This window comes from Brachionichthys hirsutus, chromosome 6, assembly GCF_040956055.1.
Source record: "Brachionichthys hirsutus isolate HB-005 chromosome 6, CSIRO-AGI_Bhir_v1, whole genome shotgun sequence".
NCBI lineage: Eukaryota > Metazoa > Chordata > Actinopteri > Lophiiformes > Brachionichthyidae > Brachionichthys > Brachionichthys hirsutus.
The window spans coordinates 4,372,994-4,390,950 of record NC_090902.1 but is presented as its reverse complement, the minus strand read 5'-3'; the positions used below and the strand labels follow the sequence as shown (position 1 = coordinate 4,390,950).

The 17,957-nt window shown below is 40.0% G+C and overlaps 1 protein-coding gene across 1 annotated transcript in view; it reads right to left on the bottom strand.

The window, feature by feature from the left end:
• The window catches only part of diaph2 (diaphanous-related formin 2), a 165,176-nt gene extending 159,072 nt beyond the window's left edge, over positions 1–6,104 (bottom strand). Inside the window, exon 1 of the mRNA XM_068740674.1 lies at positions 6,021–6,104. Coding sequence (XP_068596775.1) covers positions 6,021–6,104 — 84 coding nt within the window. The remainder of the gene's footprint in view (positions 1–6,020) is intronic.
• Between the last annotated feature and the right edge of the window lie 11,853 nt (positions 6,105–17,957).

The following is a 17,957-nucleotide window of genomic DNA, read 5'->3' as shown; positions in this document are numbered from 1 at the left end:
GTACACAATGTCTAATATCATGCTCAGCTTTGGAGATGCGGTATCAGACCAAGTTTCTCACCATCCAAGCAACTGAATTAGATCTCTCTCTTCGGAAATGAATAAAATTGTCTGAATTAATCTTGATAGAAAGTCCTCTAAATGGACGTGTTTATAAATTAATATTCATGTTTGGATTCTGTTGATGCCCTTTTCAAGCCAAACAGAGCAAAGAGGAAAAGACCTCCAATGGAACACAAAGGCCCGGTTTACCCGTGGCATTTCATGAAACGACATATATCCAAATTATACCGGGGAAGCAGTTACGAATTTAGAATATATTTACTATTAAAACTGACTCCAGCAGCCAGATGAGATAAAAATGCAAATGTTCTCTCCAAGCATTTTCTCTCAACACTATGCAAATAATTCTTCCTGAACGTTAAATGACAGTAAACATCTGGTTTTATTAGTACCGCAGCCTTGAGTCTCATCTTTATTCAAACGTCAGTTGATGTTTTCATCTTCCCAGCTTTGGGGCCTATCGCAGAACCTGGACTTAGTTGTGTGAATAACTTTGCAAAGTTAAACCAAGTCAATCTTTTTTCTTTTCCTTTTTTTTTTTACTTTTTAAAAGGACTTTAAATTTGCTACAAGAGCTAATTCAGGAAACCTGGTTCTTGGAATTGGACCAACCAAACTGCATGCTCGGCAGCACTATTTACATGGATGTCCTTTTGTCACAGACCTTATAAGTATATAATAAGGGTTAAAATGCTCATTTATAATGTCAAATATAATGCATTCCTTTTTTTGATGAACCCCAAAACGAGTTGAGACGCTTTGACCTTTTTTAATAAAGAAATATCAATATTTCAACACATCTGTTTATAAGTCAGTCAATACAAATGGGACCAAAACTGAGACAGTTCAAGCCTCTGAATGCTAAAGCAGCACAGAGGGTAAATAGTGCTGTGGCTTTAGGCAGTGCCACAAGCATACACATCTTGTTATCGTCACATAGAAAAACCCATCATGCACGTTCAACAGAACGACACAGTTTTCCTCTCGGCAAACTGGATTAGGCACAATTTAATCAAGCGCATAATGTCACGTTCTTCTCCTAAACAAATAAATTAAGTCATGACAGATGCACTGTTGATTTAGCTCTAATGCACAGGCTTGTCTTTTGTGATTTTCACATTTCATTCCAGTAGATTTCTAAAACTATATTGTTTGGGGTTTTTTTTAGAATAAGAAGAAAGAAATGTCACGAAATATTTTTCTAAAGGGCAAAATGTCAAAAAGGGAATGAGCCTGTGGTACATTTTTTATTGGGGGAGAGTGCTGGTACTGTTTACAGTTTTCTTGAAACAGCTATTGAAGAGGAAACAGACACAAAAGCCAGTGGATCTTAAAACTGAATGGATCCACTATAGATAATCTGACCATGTGATGGCAAGACTAGAACAGCACTAGCCTCGGGTCATCTGCCTCTGTTGAAAGCGAATTTCTGGTGCTGTACCCTGGGGGGGGGGGGTTACATGATATTACATAATATGCTGTTATAAAAGTTGAGTTTGGTAATAAAGACTAAAAATAGCACAGCACATAAATCATTTTAAATTGTTCATTACATCAAGGAGGAAAGTCATTTGTGTGATACAGATGACCTTATTGTCAAAAATCCCACAAAGACAAAGCGTTTTGTCTTATTTTAGCTGCAATTAAGAAAAATCAATCGTTATAGTACATTGCTCATATCTATTCGACCAGTCTTTATATCTGAGTGTAAGAAAATGCTTGTGACCTAGTATGATGTTGACCAGATAGACGCTATAAGAAGCTAAAACGTTCTGGTTCCTGTAACAAATGTGGTTTATCACAGGAAAGAATATCCCTGTCACAAAAATGTGAAGTATTTTATAGTATAAAGAATAAGTATGACTCGTGCTATCCAAGTATCCTGCTTTTATTATAAAAACGCATATTTTGTGGGAAATGTTAAACAAATATAATGAGCATATCATTGGGAAGTCCCTCCTCCGTCCTCTAGGTAACAGCAGACACTGAAACTGCTGAGTCAAAACAGCCTGCTGGTCATGCGTCATCACACAACCGAATGCAACCGCGGATATCAGAGATGATTTTATGTAATTTTGTACGGAGAGATCTCCAGTGCCTCGAGGCACTGGAGATCTCTTATGCAGGTGTGTTTAATGTGTAACTGAAGGAGTCACACACATGCCATTCTTAAATTATGAGCTGATCTCAGAAGGTGACATGAGAGCAGTGAGGCCGCCAGCTACTTGTGACTAAAGCATTCTTTGCTACTTTCCCCCTTCCATGCTTCCTCTCACCGACTTCCGGAATGCCTTCATAACACTTTCGGTCTGTTTCCTGGTGATTTTTCCATCTCTACCAAACACAATCATGGTTATATTTGGTCCATAATACATAATGTAATAGTGGTTAAAATACGGAAAGTCTAGAAAGCACTAAGGTGGTGCATGACTTGCCAACACCACAGTCACTAAAGCCTGAAATAATGGAATGTAAGAACTTTTGGTTAATTTGTGTCAGTGTTCCAGCCTCTAACAAAAGAAACCGGCACACTCATATGTGTGCACAATACATGCATTACCTTTTGTATCACGCAGATTAAATGAAATACTAAATCACAGTCCCTGAAGTTACAGCCTTTAAAACGCATAGATAGGAGTGGAAAACTAACACCCGACTTGTTCTTGTTTTTTTATATGCAACCTGCCGACAAAGCCTACTATGATAAAAGGAAAGATACTCTCTATGTCCCTCTTATTACTTCCTTTCTAATCCTGTCCAACCTGCTCACTCCCAAAGAGAACCTCAGCATCTTCATCTCTACCACTTCTAGCTCCGCCTCCTCTCTTTTTCTCAGAGACACTGTCTAATCTGCAATAGGAAAAAAAAAAAACAGCAGAAGCTCTTGGGGTTTCAATGGCATAACACTCATCTCAGTTATGTTTTACACCTCTTACTGGTCTCCCTCTCCCTCATACCAAGACAAATGACCTTTGGGATACTGACTTTTTACCTTTCTTACTGGTAATGGAAAACAAAACGTTCAACCACAGCCAGTAAAAAGCAAACAAGAAAATAAGGCCTCTGTGCTAGAACGCACAGCTGGATGAACTCACCAACCGGGAATATTAACGTTTAATCATAAAACATTTATTACAGATGATTTTTGATTTCTAAAAATCAATCAACGTCGCACTAACTTTACGTGTTGAAGTGCTGAAATGCCTCTGGTAAATATAGCATGTGCTTCAGCATGAAATTCTACTCTCAGAAATATTCTGTTGGGATTAATTCATATATGTCTTATATATAAAAACCTACATGTCCTCAATGCTACATTTCTTCAAAGCAATCAAAATGGGTTATATAGACGTGCAAAAAAAGTGTTTTCTACTTTCTAATTGTTCTAACTGATGGTTGTACAATCTGTGATTTGAAGTGGCGTTGTTAATACATTACTGTTAATACATTATGCATTACTTTTCCCTGTTGCTGTTCTGCGTGAAGTCATCTTTAACGCTGGAATGTAGAGGCAATACTTTTTTCCCCCTCTTTCTGTCAAACTGGCTCTCGTGGATTCCTTTAAGAAGATCTCATTCCCCTGGCCTGTTTTATTGGTCATCTTGTTTTTACAACATCAACCAAATGGTGATGTTGCACAGCGTGGCTACAAACAACAAAATGTTGGAGTACCTCTATCTCCGAACAATGGAACATTATTCTAATGTCCTCGGTTTTGTTGGATCTATGCAGCAGAGGCCCAAAGGCCGAATGGTGTTGCCGTGATGTAATCCTGCAAGTGACTAGTTAAGCAAACATTATGCTTTCACCGTTTCTCCTCCAAACGGCTGATGTGACTGATGGTACTCTCCTTTTCAGAAGCCATGACTGTGTAAAGACAAAGACAAACCTCTACTTAAACCCTGTTTGTGGCAGACATTTTCCCAAGTTTCTGCCTGGACCGCATGCACACAAACTGCAATGCAAGACAGGAATGTCAACCTACAGCCCCTTATATGGTAAAAACTGGAAATAGGAAAGGAAGTGGAAAAGCAAAGAGGAAAGCATTCAATCAAATAAGATAATCATCTCAAAATTATCTGGGAAAAGTCCATTTTTATTCTCCTTTTAAACTCATTATGAATAACATTTTTGTTAGCTTGGTGAAACATATTTAATTTAGATTACATTTACATGTGACCAAACAAAGTTGTAGTGATGGTGTGTTGGAGAAGCTAAACAAGTGGGGATAAACAACTTGTCATGGCACCTGAAAAATTACTTCCTCTCCCAAATCTATGGTGAGCTGTGTTGATATGTTAGAGTAGACAATCAACGTGTCTTTTTATCAGACTGTTCTCATTTCAGGGTTTAACAACAGCAGGTCACAGATTCAGGCAGCTTTAAGAAATACAGAAACCGCAATCTTCTGTCACGCAATAACACACTTGGAGTTGGGCGGCAGGATATTTAGGATTTGCTGGCTGTTCTTGGGATTTCCCAGGACAACACCCTTTGGAAGCTGACATCGGTTCAAATCCATGCTGAGATTTCCTGTCTGGCAGTTGCAATGCAAACAGACAATGCAACTTTCACAGACTTTATTTCACTGCAACAAGTTTGAGGCCATTTCTCCTCAGGTGACATATAGCAGGTCCGTAATTTTCCTCCTCGTTTCTCAGTTTTAGGGCAGTTGCATAGTAGAGTGACAAAAGGTACCACCTAAGGTAAAGGTAAACCTAAGTAAAGAACTAATGTGTGAGAAAGGTCATTCGACGTCAGTCTCTAAATGCTTGCATCAGTCCAACTTGGCTAATTTGTCAGATGGCTTTCACAGCTGTTGGGATATGACATAATCCAGATTGTTCGACGCCAATCACATTTTCCACTCGTAAAATTATGGAAAAGCTGACACAGCGGCAGTCAAGCATTGTTGAAATTTAGTTTTACCTTCTTCCAATGAAGGCAGTAAACACAGTACTGTTGCTACATTTTCATCAAATGAGGCAGTTTCAGAAGTGACAATTCTCACACAATTATGGTAAAAGTTGCAGAAATGAGCTAAGCTTCAGTTGTCAGATGTTGAATCCAAAGTGACATCACCCCCCACCACGAATTCTCAAATATTGTCATCTCACCTCCAGGCAACAAAAGTAATTCAAGAACATCTCATCGACAACAGAGTTCCAATGATGAAGACATGAGGTTGCCCATTTTCTGAAAAAGCTCACCTCTCGTTCAAGATGAACTGGATGGAGCAATAGAGAGGGGGACAAAAATCTTTTGTTGTTGTTGTTGTTGTTGGAATCTAAGAGACAATGTGCTTGTGTGACTGTCAATTACTGCACTGATAATATTGTTCAGGCTGACTAAGAATGAGTGAATCATCACACGCACCCACACACCAGAAAACAACAGCACATTAAGAGTCAAATTGCAGCTGAGCCACTCCTTTGTGTGCGTATTAAAACTCAGAAATCCAATTGTCACAACAAGAATGCTCTTCATAGAACGTTTAGATGTGCTGACAGGAAATTCTCATGAGGCACTGAGTGCTTTTAAAAGTAAAGCACTCACTGAAACACGATCTATTTTGTTCAAGCCGGCTATTAGCCACTCTCTATTGGGTTGCATTAAATACTTATAACTACAAATCAATAACTATTTGGGTCATCCTGCACTAAAACACAGTCGTACTGTACAGGCAACAAGCTGTTTACTAACTGTACTGGAGTCTCGTCTGGTTTCATTTGACTTTAACAGAAATGCACCGACAAACTATTGCAAAAGCTGATTTTCCTCTGCATGGGACTGAATACAGCTGTTTCTACATGCAGTAAAAAAAAAAAAAACAGCAGTTAAACTCTTTATAGATGACGTACATGAACTTTTTTTTACTCACTAGGGGTTACAAAATAGATTTGCATTTACACTGGGATCAGGGGATGTGACAGTTCTCAGTCTGTCTGAAAACTTACCAGCTTCTTGTTTTTACCCTCATCCTCATGTGACTTCTTTTTAGAGGGTTTATTCGGGTCCTCTCCACCGCTGGCTTGATCCATGTCGGTTTAAGAGCGAGTGTCCCTCCAGAAGGACTCGTCCAAAAAGTTGTCAAACTCCAACCAGCAGGCTTTCAATAACAGGGCTACGTCTTTTCAAAATCCATTCCGTGTCAAACTGAAGAATAGTGTCAAGTTGCGCTGCTTCTACAAATGCAGTACTTCCCGAATAAAATCCAACAGTCGTTGGAGTCAGTTTGAAGAAGAGGTGTGGTAGGATATGGTTGAAGTTCCAGATGTCTCCTCGGCGCAGCGGTGGAGTTGAGTCAGCTCACGCCGTGGGTGGACACTTTCGTAAAGGACAAGATAATTATGCAAGAAATGTTAGTTTATGATCATCTCTGGGACATTAAATTGCAGGAATACCATCCGCCTCAACACGTGTTTCCCTGTGCTGACGTATGAGTGTGCGGAGAGCAGATAACAGGACGTCGCGAACGGTATTACAGATGTAAACAAAAGCGACATGGGCGAGCTAGCTAAAAGGCAGCTGTGTAGAAACGCGAGCTAACAAATGTGCTTTTAGAACTACAAAGTGTTTGGAAACAGCCAACGATTCTTACACAAAGAAGAATGTGTTATGCATGTGCATAACATAGTAGTAACTGCCCAAATGTCGTGACACCTAAAATATGCTGGCAGGTTTAAACGTGCACTGACACACGCTGTCACAATCACGGTTCGCTATCAATGCCCAGCTGTGACAGCAGAAAATCACCATTGTTCTCTCTTTGCTTGGGACACTTTGTAGGCTAGCACAAATGAACGGCGGATATCTGTAAAAAAAAAAAATTGCAGACACAGTCATACACTGGCAAACACAATACACCAAGCTATAAATAATAATGTGAACAATAAATAACCTGTCAAAGACAAAGTCTAAAAAAAAAACCTTCCGGAGCTTACCTGTGCAACCTAACATGTAGCCAGGCCCCTTGTGGTCCGGCCCACCTAGATTCTGATTGGACTGTGATTCGCGCAAGAAGTCCATACCCCAGCGTTCATTGGTTGAATTCTCTGTCACTCATCATGTTGGCACGGCGTCGACAGGGAGGATACTTGTGACGGACAGGTCAGTGTGATTTCGCAGCAACCGAATGGGACTCAGTCAATAGTGGAATAGATTATAAATCAGGGCTTGGATTATGGAAGGCTGACCACGGAGAGGAAGCACGGCGGGAGTCAGACTAAAAACAGTCTGTGTTTGCTTTCATACAGGCACGTAGAGTTACTGCGTCTCAGTGTGATAATAATAGCTGCCTGGTGTAATGGTTTATTGTTACACAGTTACATAACGCAGAGTGCATCAAACACCTCAGGGATATTATGTGTTTGGATTAAGGAAAAATAATCCTGACTCTCCAGCCTGAGCATGTACATTTACAGGAATAGGAATGTAAACTGTACATAATAAATGGTGGTTACATTGACAAGCCATTCATTATGAAACCAAATGAATATCAATTTTAACTCTAAACGTGTATCATTATTTTACAATCTGTCTATGATGGCTGTTGTCATCTAGTCTATTTCCATTATTTGTGAAAATCTAAGATAACCAGCTCTCAATATTGACCATTCACTTCACAATTTGTTTTGCAGCAGTCGACATACATACTATGGACACATTCAAAGGACATTTGAATTTGAGCAGCGTCATTGTACAAGTGCAGAGTTAACAGGCTACAGGGCATGAGAATGGTGCACGACAACAGGTTCCGTAATAAATACATATCTACAAATGTATATATATATATATATATATATGTACATGCACACACATACTCACATATACACTTATCTATACATATGCACACATATAATACGCATGTGTGAGCAGCAAGACGAAAAAGGAGAACATTGTGCACGGTCACCTCCTCTCCGAGGCGTTCAGAGCCCCGATGGAGAGCCGGACAAAGGAGAACTTGTATCTGTTTTTAGTAGCTGGGGGAATTGCTAGTCGGATACCAGAACTGCTCAGCTGACTGATTGCTGACAAAGCTGCAAGGAGGAACAAGGGATGGACCACACAGAGATATCAATATTTTCATTTAACCCTTAGGAATTAAGTAGTCTACACAGTAAGTAGTCTACACATGGCCATTTCCCATCAAGTCCTATGATCAGTTTTCCTTTGGCATGAAATCATCTCACATCAAGCTAAATTCCTCATCGCCACCACCACACAATGTCTAGAGTCTAACTATAGTGGGATGTCTCATTCACACTTGAAGCAGCTAATTCATCAGACAGCTTCCCTTGGTGATCGACTTCCTGAGTGCAAACCTTCTGTTCACAGTAAATCTAATCTGACTTCAGTTCTGGGTTTTTTCCATATTCGCTCCTTAATTATTCTCTCCTGATTGAAACTGTGATTTCGCCTTTTTTCCTGTTGATCAGTAATTACAGTGCATCCCAGATAAAATTACTACTTCTTCTGTTGTGGTATTTTAACAGTGAGTTAAGGTTAATTGTGTGTCATGCTGGGGATGAAGTTACTGAGCCAGAAGAAAGTTTCTTAGCACAGTGTACCGGTGCAGTCTGTTTCAGCTGGTCTTTTAATAAACACTCCTCCTCTTTGCGGGAAGTTATTTTCAAATGTGTATCAAGTTTGTGGGGCTCATCTAATCTAAAAATTAAAAGTTTTCTGGTTCAAAAAAGTGGAATACATTGATATGTATTCAGAAAGTCTAATTCTAATAGCAGTTTGTATGCCTTTGACAACAAAATGTGAGTCCTGTGTTATGAACATTCTTCCTTCCTTGCATGTTTGGATCAGTATCAAATATTGCAGAAAATGAGTTTCCAGGGGGACAAAAACTCTATGTTAAATCTGTACTTGCACAACATGACCAGAAAAAAGACGCCTTCTGTCAGTTTTGCATAATTAAATCTGTCTCTTGCTCATGTTGTTCCATAATGTGACTACTATGCGCAAGCAACTAACTGTAAATATGGAAGCCAATCTCTTTATGTGGATGTTTTTCCAGATGAGTCTATAATTATAGCACCTGTAAATGTGGTGTAAAAAAAAAAAAAAACCGAGGACAACATACTAAAAACGATCATAACCATGATTCAGATAATGTTGGATGAAGGACAACGCTGCCGACCACAAGCCTCAAACCACAGACCAAAAGAGCCATGATATGGACTACATAGAGCATGCAATAAACAGCTAGCCTAATTGCTGTGGACCATAAATGTCAGTGCCTCAAGTGTTTTATGTTAGCAAACAGACAACCGCTTTTTTTTTTAACCCCCTGGAAAACGGACACATTTTGACCTGATGATGACAATATCAAATCCATTTTCAAAATCACTTTGTACAATAGCAATCCATTCAAAATTTCTGGAGACACAGTATTTCTTTCTGAACCGCAAAGGTCAACTAAAATTAATTATATGACGAATACGAATGTTTGTGCAGAAACATAATCCAATTCACTGTTATGCATTATAAATGTGCAATTTAACATTTTGCGGGCTCACCAATGTCATTTGGATTCATCATGTTGGTGCCATGGGTATGTCACAAAAAATCAAGAGCTCGTCATAATCAGTCAGTTTTATTTTCTGGGGAATGGGATTATTGGCACCAAATGTCAGGGCAGCCCCTCGAAAGCCTGGAACCCGTCTGATTTTAGGTGAGAAGCAGGGGACAACTCAGATAGGTGAGCAGTTCATGCAGGTCCTACACAGATTGACAACAACTGTGCATGGTCGCATTCACACATAGGTATTAGCAATTTGGGCTCACCAATTCATCAATACTGTGTTGTTGCTGTAGAGCGGCAGGAATCCAAACCACTTGGTGGGAACGCAGCTCAGAAAGAAGCACACAACAAACAAATATTTTCATCCATTGGCCTCCACTACTGTGTGGCGTGGAAAAAAAAACATAATATGAATCATATAACTGCAAGTGTTGTTCAGTACCATCGTCAACTCAGAGTAAACGTGGTGTAGCAGAAAGTAAACCCAGCATGGAACCAAAAGAAGAACCGTGACGGAAACTTTATTTATTTATTTTTCTGAATGCTTTTGAAGGCAGTAATCCATATCGTAGACTTTTTGCTGATCCCGAATGCAAACCGGGCTCTTCAGCACCTAACAGTTGGCAGCACTGAACAAAAGCTCGAAAACAGGAATTCACTCAGTCTTCAGGTTTTTTTTTTTATAGACTCAAATTTGCTGACAGACATTTTATGACTTAATAAATGAATATGTTTCCCAGATGTTTGACATAAGGCAAACATCCTTATATCAAGCATTTTATGCATGCCCCGGGGCTTGTGGACGTGTGAATTGTTGATTTGCTTGTATAATTCCCGGCAAACATCAACAGCACAGCCATCAGTCGGAACACCTACGCAGCCTTGTTTCAATGGTTCCTTATATAGGTTTGTCAACTTCCCGAAGGCAACCTGAGACCTAAGGGAGCAAAATAACACATAAAAAGAAGAAAAGCTCCTTGCTTACAAAGTAAACATTTAGTAAAGTCAAAAGGTCAATAGTTTAACAAAGAACTTCGACTAAACAACGCAATGTGCTTCAAAATGTATTTTTGCTTCTTTATTTGACATCCATTGTATCCAGTTCTGAACATAGATATCTGCATTAACTGTATATTCTCAGTCTATTGTGATTGTCAGTGTGCTACTTCGAAAACATATAGGTATAAGTAAGTATTAAGCATTACTTATTAAGAATGGATGTTAATTAATGCCCCCAAATGATGCAGTAAATAACTTGAATATCTTTAATCGGTTTCTTGATTCAAAAGGGCCAGACACTAGATGAAGACGATACAGGTCATACTGTTGTATTTGGAATTTGCAATGCTTAATGATAGAGGATCAACCTAAAGCAACAATAATCAATGCAATTACAATCTTCATGCTAAATATACAAATAATTATTTTTGCATTAATGTTTTATGCCTCTTGTAATACAGATTTGTTTTAAAAAACTGCTTGTAAACAGCTTGCTTCTAGTGTGTATTACTGCAATGCCACTCTCGGCCCATGTTGTGTCAAGCTCAACCCATTCCGGTGTGATACTGGGATCTATTTTGGGATCTTCAAACAGACCTCTGCTTCTCTGGTGTGAAAAACAGTCAACCGTGGGTTTCCACAGAGACAGGAAGAGGGCAGGAAACAAGCATGTTTCCCAGGTGGGAAAGCCATATTAGTTTGTGGTAGATTTACAGAGTAAAAACACGATTGAAGCTTCTAACACACTAGCCCCCCGGTATCCCAAACCTGCAGCGGTGATCTTTGTATTTGCACCTGACATCCATGAACATGAACATTCACTCTTCTGACATTTGAATTTAATAGTATTTTTTTGTATCTTTAGTCATATTTCCAAAATGTTAAGTGTTCTGCTGTCGGAATATTTTTTTAATGCTTCTTCTATGAGTGACTGGAATATACACTTTTCAATCTGACGTCAGAACCCCGATTCGATCCACATTGTCATGCGAGGCAATGTGCATCTCACATTTCAAGAAGTTTGGGGGGAGACCCCCCGCCCACACACACACACACACACACACATTCATCATACTTCATGTACATATAAAGTACAATTCAGGGCTCACCTATCTCTGAGCGCCAGTGGTACCACTGGATTTCATTGCCCTGACTATCTGATCATACTGTCGGAGTGGAGCACAGCTCCTATCTGCAGTCATTTATGGCTGCTCCATTTCAATTTTGCGGGTCGGGTTGGCTTCACGGACATACTGTGGTCTCAGGGGGTTCTTCCGGGCAATAAAAAGCACTGTTACTGAATGCTCTTAACCCAATCTGGATTTTATAGGGTTAAAATTAAGGTGGGCTAGATTGTTGATCATTCTGTAAACATCATATAGATCACTGATTGTTAATAGTGATAATGCAAATATTGTTTATTGTCTCTGCCATTGCAGGATAAAGTATTACATTACATTACATTTTTAACCCTCTGGTATGTAATGTGAGGCATTCTTCTGTCTTTCTTTCCATCTGTTTTTTTTTTCTTTTAATTTTGATGGCAGCAACTTTATTCATTGTTAAAAATAAAGACTAAAGAGTGATGTTCATATTTTAAGGGTATCATGTAAACTGTGTGTTCTTCCTTTATCACTTCATGCATGCATCTTTCAGGGATGGCGCAAAATATGTCATTTTAGTTTTTATTTGCTCGACCTTGACATTTATTTGTCAAGAACTTGTACTGCTGCAAATGCTCTTGATTCTGCTTGGGCCTGGGGGATGTGCCGTCTTCTGATGGCTCTTGTCACATTTGGAAGCGTTGTCGTGCTACATGCTTGCGGGGTGCAAAACACTGTGGTATTATGCACAATTATGAACGATCCCTGTATTTAAGATCCTTTAATCGGGTGGAAGATATCATATTAAACTGAAGTGCTTTCCTGAATTACTGACTAATTGTCTCGGCAGAAAATCAAAACAAAACAATCCAAGTTGCTTACGCGAAGAGGCATTTGAGGAACTATGAGTGAGGAGAATTGCCTCTCCTCTCTGTTTGGTGCTTCTCTCAAGGGCACGACAGAAGACCATGCTACCTGAATTGTCAACCAAGCATCCATATCCTCTTCTGTTTAATTAGGAATAACTGTGTTGAGCTACCGTGCACCATGAATTGTAATGTTTATTTTTCTGCAGGGTGGTGTTTTATAAGATTAACCAAGAAAAATAAATAAGGCACGCGTTGTGACGATCAGCACCATCTGCTGCTATAGAAGTTATACGATCCATACAAACGCCATGCTGGGTGGCAACAGAACAAATCAGTGGTTAAACCAACAGTGACACCTAGAGGTCAGCGATAAAACTGCACTAAAAAGTCACATCCTCGATAGCCACTGATATTTGTACCAAAGTGTTTTATAATGATACTGCGCTCAATATTTATTGGTATACGACCTAAAATACACTTAACAGGAGGAAACAGGTACATGAACATCTCTAAAAAAATGTCCAGAATTGCAACTCTGCAAACTGAACAATCCAGTTGAATTGATGCTGGTCTGCCTGCGACAATTAGTCGTGTCCATTTAGTCATTTAGTGATCAGTGGGGGCTTAGAGGAAAGGAAATAACAACATAGATGGCTTTGTGAGACACGTCACACCAAATGACAACGATCTGCCATCAAAGTAAATCGCTCTGCGAGGTCAGCGGCTGTGTGGGCGGTTTGGAAGGCAACATTTTGAAGATGTGGTGCAGTTGCACAAAAATTAAAAATACAGGAAAGCGTGCCGTCACATATATAATTTATAATGATGCAGCCTGTAGAATTATCTGTAGTTCTTGATATCACCAATTAATACATGTCAAACATAGTTCATCTGGTGAAAATGAGGGATAAGTACATATTTTAAATCTAAGACAGAAGTGCAGCTGAGAGAGATAAATTGGATATTCCTACTCTAAAATAAAATGCACACATACATTTGATTTGCACAAAGACATAATTCGAGACAAAGGATAAAGCATTTTCACATGGAGTATGGAATTAATTTTTATTTCACTGCATCGTTAAGATTCTTAAACGACTCAAATTCCAGCCCAACTTAAACAAGTTGTCGCTACTTGGAGATGTCTTACTCTCTAAACACCAATTTCTCCACTTCTGCAAATAGCCAGGATGGCGCTCAAGATGTGTTGTCATCCAACTGGCACAGGTTTGTGCAGGGAGAGTGTGAATGGTGAATTCTGCTCCTAATCATTGGTCTCAGCGGGCAGAGAGGTGATGCTTAAGAAGCATAAAGTGACCCCCCTGGCAGCCTATTAGGATTAGACTGTTTGTCTCGCCTGTCAGCATCACACCTGAGCTGAAATGCATTTGTGGAAAAAGTGGAGAAGTCAGCCCAGCAGAGGAAGGCTTGACTTTAAAGAGGCACGCTAGCATCCCCCACACTCTCCACCATTCTCAACCAATTTTACTTCCTACCACTGACAAAACACTGTGTCTACCTCACTGCCGTTCTCTTTCCTCGCCCCATATAGAATGTTACTGCTTTGGGGAAGCAAGGGAGCGATCCTCACTGTGAAATGGATGTGTAATCACAGCCCTTTCCTTGAAGGTTATTACACGCACTTCTCGGCTTTTCTTCAGAGCCACCACGAAGCCAACAGGGGGAAATGACAATGGTCAGGTTTGTCGAGTCGTAGCATTAAGCCACAAGCAGGAGAAATAGCTTTGACACTGCAGGCTCTTCAAATCACCACATTGAGCCACCTAAATGCCACAGCAATAAGCAAACAGACAGGCTGCATTTTTCATCACAGAAGGGGAGCTCGTTTCAGAAGGAAAGGGGCCGGCACATCTTGCTTGGCAGTTTTCTCAGAGCAGTGGATGTGAAGTGTCGTCAAGGAACAGCTTCACAGCGGGCTTCACAGCGGTGGGGACGAGGCTTTCATTAAGGCTTAAATTGAAGGACATTACTACAACCCAACATGTCTGGGGAGCTTTGGAGTCCAGGTAAAAAAGATGGTGAAAACAAATGGGCCGCTTGAAATTTCATTACGACGTCAAAACATGGAGTAATATCAGGTAGTCCACGGTGGCAGGGATGAATGAAGAAAAAGAAAAAAGACCCTCTGGTGTATTCTGCAGCATTTATGGTACATGGCCGGATGAGGAACACAAGTAAACTCATATCATACTTACCAGAACCTTCTCCTCAAGCAGGAAGGGTCTGCCTGAGGCCTGTGCTCTTCCGCAAGAAATTAATTCATGTTTCAGAACACACGTACAATTAGTCTTGACTATTTGTGCCCAGTTCATAACTTTGTAAGCTGTTGGAAATGAGTCAATTAAAGCCCCGCTGACTTATCCACAGTCTCCAAAGTCAACGGGTATTGCCTTGTGACCGATATAGCACGGCTTTCTAAAATACCAAAGCCCCCCCCCCATCCCTTTTTTTTTTTCGTTTACCCTCCCAGGTTTGTCTTGCCATCTCATGAATCATTAATTTCCAAAATCATAGTGGAGGCACCCCACCGTGAAATGATGAATGTCACCTTGCATCAAATGAAACAGATAGTATAAATTGCAGGTCGTAAAACTGTAGCTCAATATTGATGTTACCTAGCAGGCATACCCTCGCAGAGGAAATTTGGGGATTTCAAATCGACACACAGCATCTTGGTTTAATAATTGATAAAGGGGAGAGTGAAGCTATAAACACAGATTTACGACGGCATCATGTAATATTATCCCGGAATTTAAAACACAGGGTTGAATTTATTGACTAGATTTTAGGAAATAGCTGCAAAGTACACCATTGTTTGTCGTTATTTTCTAGACGGGTTTGCTGTGTTTTATTCTTTTTTAAACAAGTAACCATCTCAGATCATTTGTCCAAATACAGGAAATTAATAGATGGAAAATGCCTTTGATGGATTTAGTTGTTGTTGAGATGATGTTGAAAAATTAAAAATATGATGTGAACGCCGTGACTATAATACAGAATTACAGGCATCATCTTCGCCTGCTGAATCTGTATCCCTAGCCCGCACTCTTCAACCACTTGGTGCCAAGCCGCTAAGCCCCAGCTTCTCCTTTTGAACAGGAAACTTATTACGATGCCTCATGTTTTCATTACCATAAAAATGACATCTTGAACATCAATTATTCTGTCAAGTTCAATGTGTTTAAACTCTGGTGGAATGGCCAGAGCCCCCCCCCCCCCCCCCCCGACACGCCAACACTCACACATACCCACAGAGGGAAGAGAGGGAATGAGGATGTTGTAGAAGAGGCTTCCACTTTGGGTACAAAATCATTATAACCCATCTGTCAGGCCTTCAGTTCAGCCCTCCTGATGGTTTCACCCGCCATTGGTCATTATCAACATAAAAACATCTAAATAAACCATCTAGTCAATCCTGCGTAGTTTGCGTAGTTCTGAAGCTGTAACCAGCTCTGGTTAAAGCTACACCTTGCAACTTACTAGCTAGCTGCTGGCAGAATACAAAGAGGGACTCTTACAGAGCTGTAAGATATTTGTTTCTGTGTGACAAGAATATAGATGAGGGAGAAATGTAAAATGAAGCCTTCATGAGTCAAAACATGTTTATTACGTCCAGTGATTAATCGCGTAGCTACGCCGCATGTGTGCGAGCGTGTTGCACTTGCGAGCTGAAACCACACAGGCTTTATTAGTTCAGGCAAGTAAGATATTTGTCTCTGTGTGACAAGAATGTAGATGAGGGAGAAGTGTAAAATGAAGCCTTCATAATTCAAAACATTTTTATTACGTCCTGTTATTATTCGAGTCTCCTCTGCGTGTGTGTGTGTGTGCTGACTATCCCCATTTTGCTACCATTTCTGCGAGAGCTGTTTGAGACAGACGAGAAGGAAGCTGTCCTGCAGCATCTGTTTGCTATTTTGACCAAAGACTGTCACAGATATTTTATATAAGTGTCTGGGAACTGCGTTAACTTGTGGGAAAAGGGTATAATAAGGGACCTTTAAAGGTAATTTGAAATATTGTTCCACCAGGTCTGTGTATAACTACAAGCACAAAATTCAGATCTCGGCATGAAAAGTTGCATACCCTTGAAAACTTTTGGCTGAATTGTCTGTCGAGTAATGAGTAGAGCTGTTAATATTTATTCCTTTGATTGCGACTAAAGGACACATTTTTCTTTAGCTGCATCGAGTTGTTAAGAGTGGAGTTTGACTAATGGCTGTAAAGCATTAAGAAGGACACCGGATGTTTGGCACTCGGCTAGATTAGATGATTTTCTCCGAGGCCAACAGCTTTATTTAACTGGATAGGCACAAATGGCTCTTTGCAACAGCTTTCTCTGAGAGGAGATGAAGGTCGGCAAACTACAGTCGCGCTCATGAGGACAGGGAGGGCTTATTTCTTGCATCACAATGCCATCCTGTGGTAGCTCTGCACTATGTCTCACCTTTATCAACCTCTCCCATCAGCGTTCAGTTTGATGCCTTCAATGGGCTTTGGATATTGTTAAGAATTATTGGCCATTTTACAGGGACACTACACTTATCATACACTCAAAGGTCAGCTCTTTCATCATGAGCGGTACTCAGTCTGTGACTCTGGAGGAGCTTTTTCAGTCCCTGGGAAAATAAAATTATATTATTTGATTTACTGGAGAAATCCTGAGCTCCAAACCGAGATGCAGCGTTTCAAAGACATGGAAATGTATCAGGCATGGAGAGTCAAATGAAAACATAGTTGCATCATGGGAAAACTAATTTTTGGAGCTTGGACTGTCGGGTCTAAAAGTCACAGTATACACTTCTTAGATTTTCATCATGCCCCTTTGACTCATCTTGTCTCTATGAATATGCAATGTTGTGCAGTATTGTTTAGAACTACGCTGACATTGACATTACTCTTTCTTACTGTTGGGACTAGTTAATAGGTAACGAACATTAAGTGTGAATTGGTGGATGTTTCACTCAATTTCCATCATTGATTAATTCGAATTGGCCAAAAATCTGACTCTACATTTTATTGATTCACTGTATGTTTACTCCTTGTACAACAAACAAGTGTTTTAAGGCACTGATCCATATAAATTTGACTGCGTGCCAATGTTTGTTTCTGTCTGTGTGCATCTGATATTCTTTCTGCATCAGCCTGAAGCAAAATGCTATTCTTTACTTTGCCCTTGATTTAAAAGCCTCGTTATGAATGCCTTTCACTTCACTTTTCACACACACCAATTATACAGCTAGGAGAATGTTATAATGTTTCACCTCCTATTTTTCTTACCTTTGGAGCCTTGTGATTAATGGCCGGGAAAAACATTGGAATAGAAACAGTGGCAGTTGGTGCACAGACTTCAAGGGAGAGTGAAGA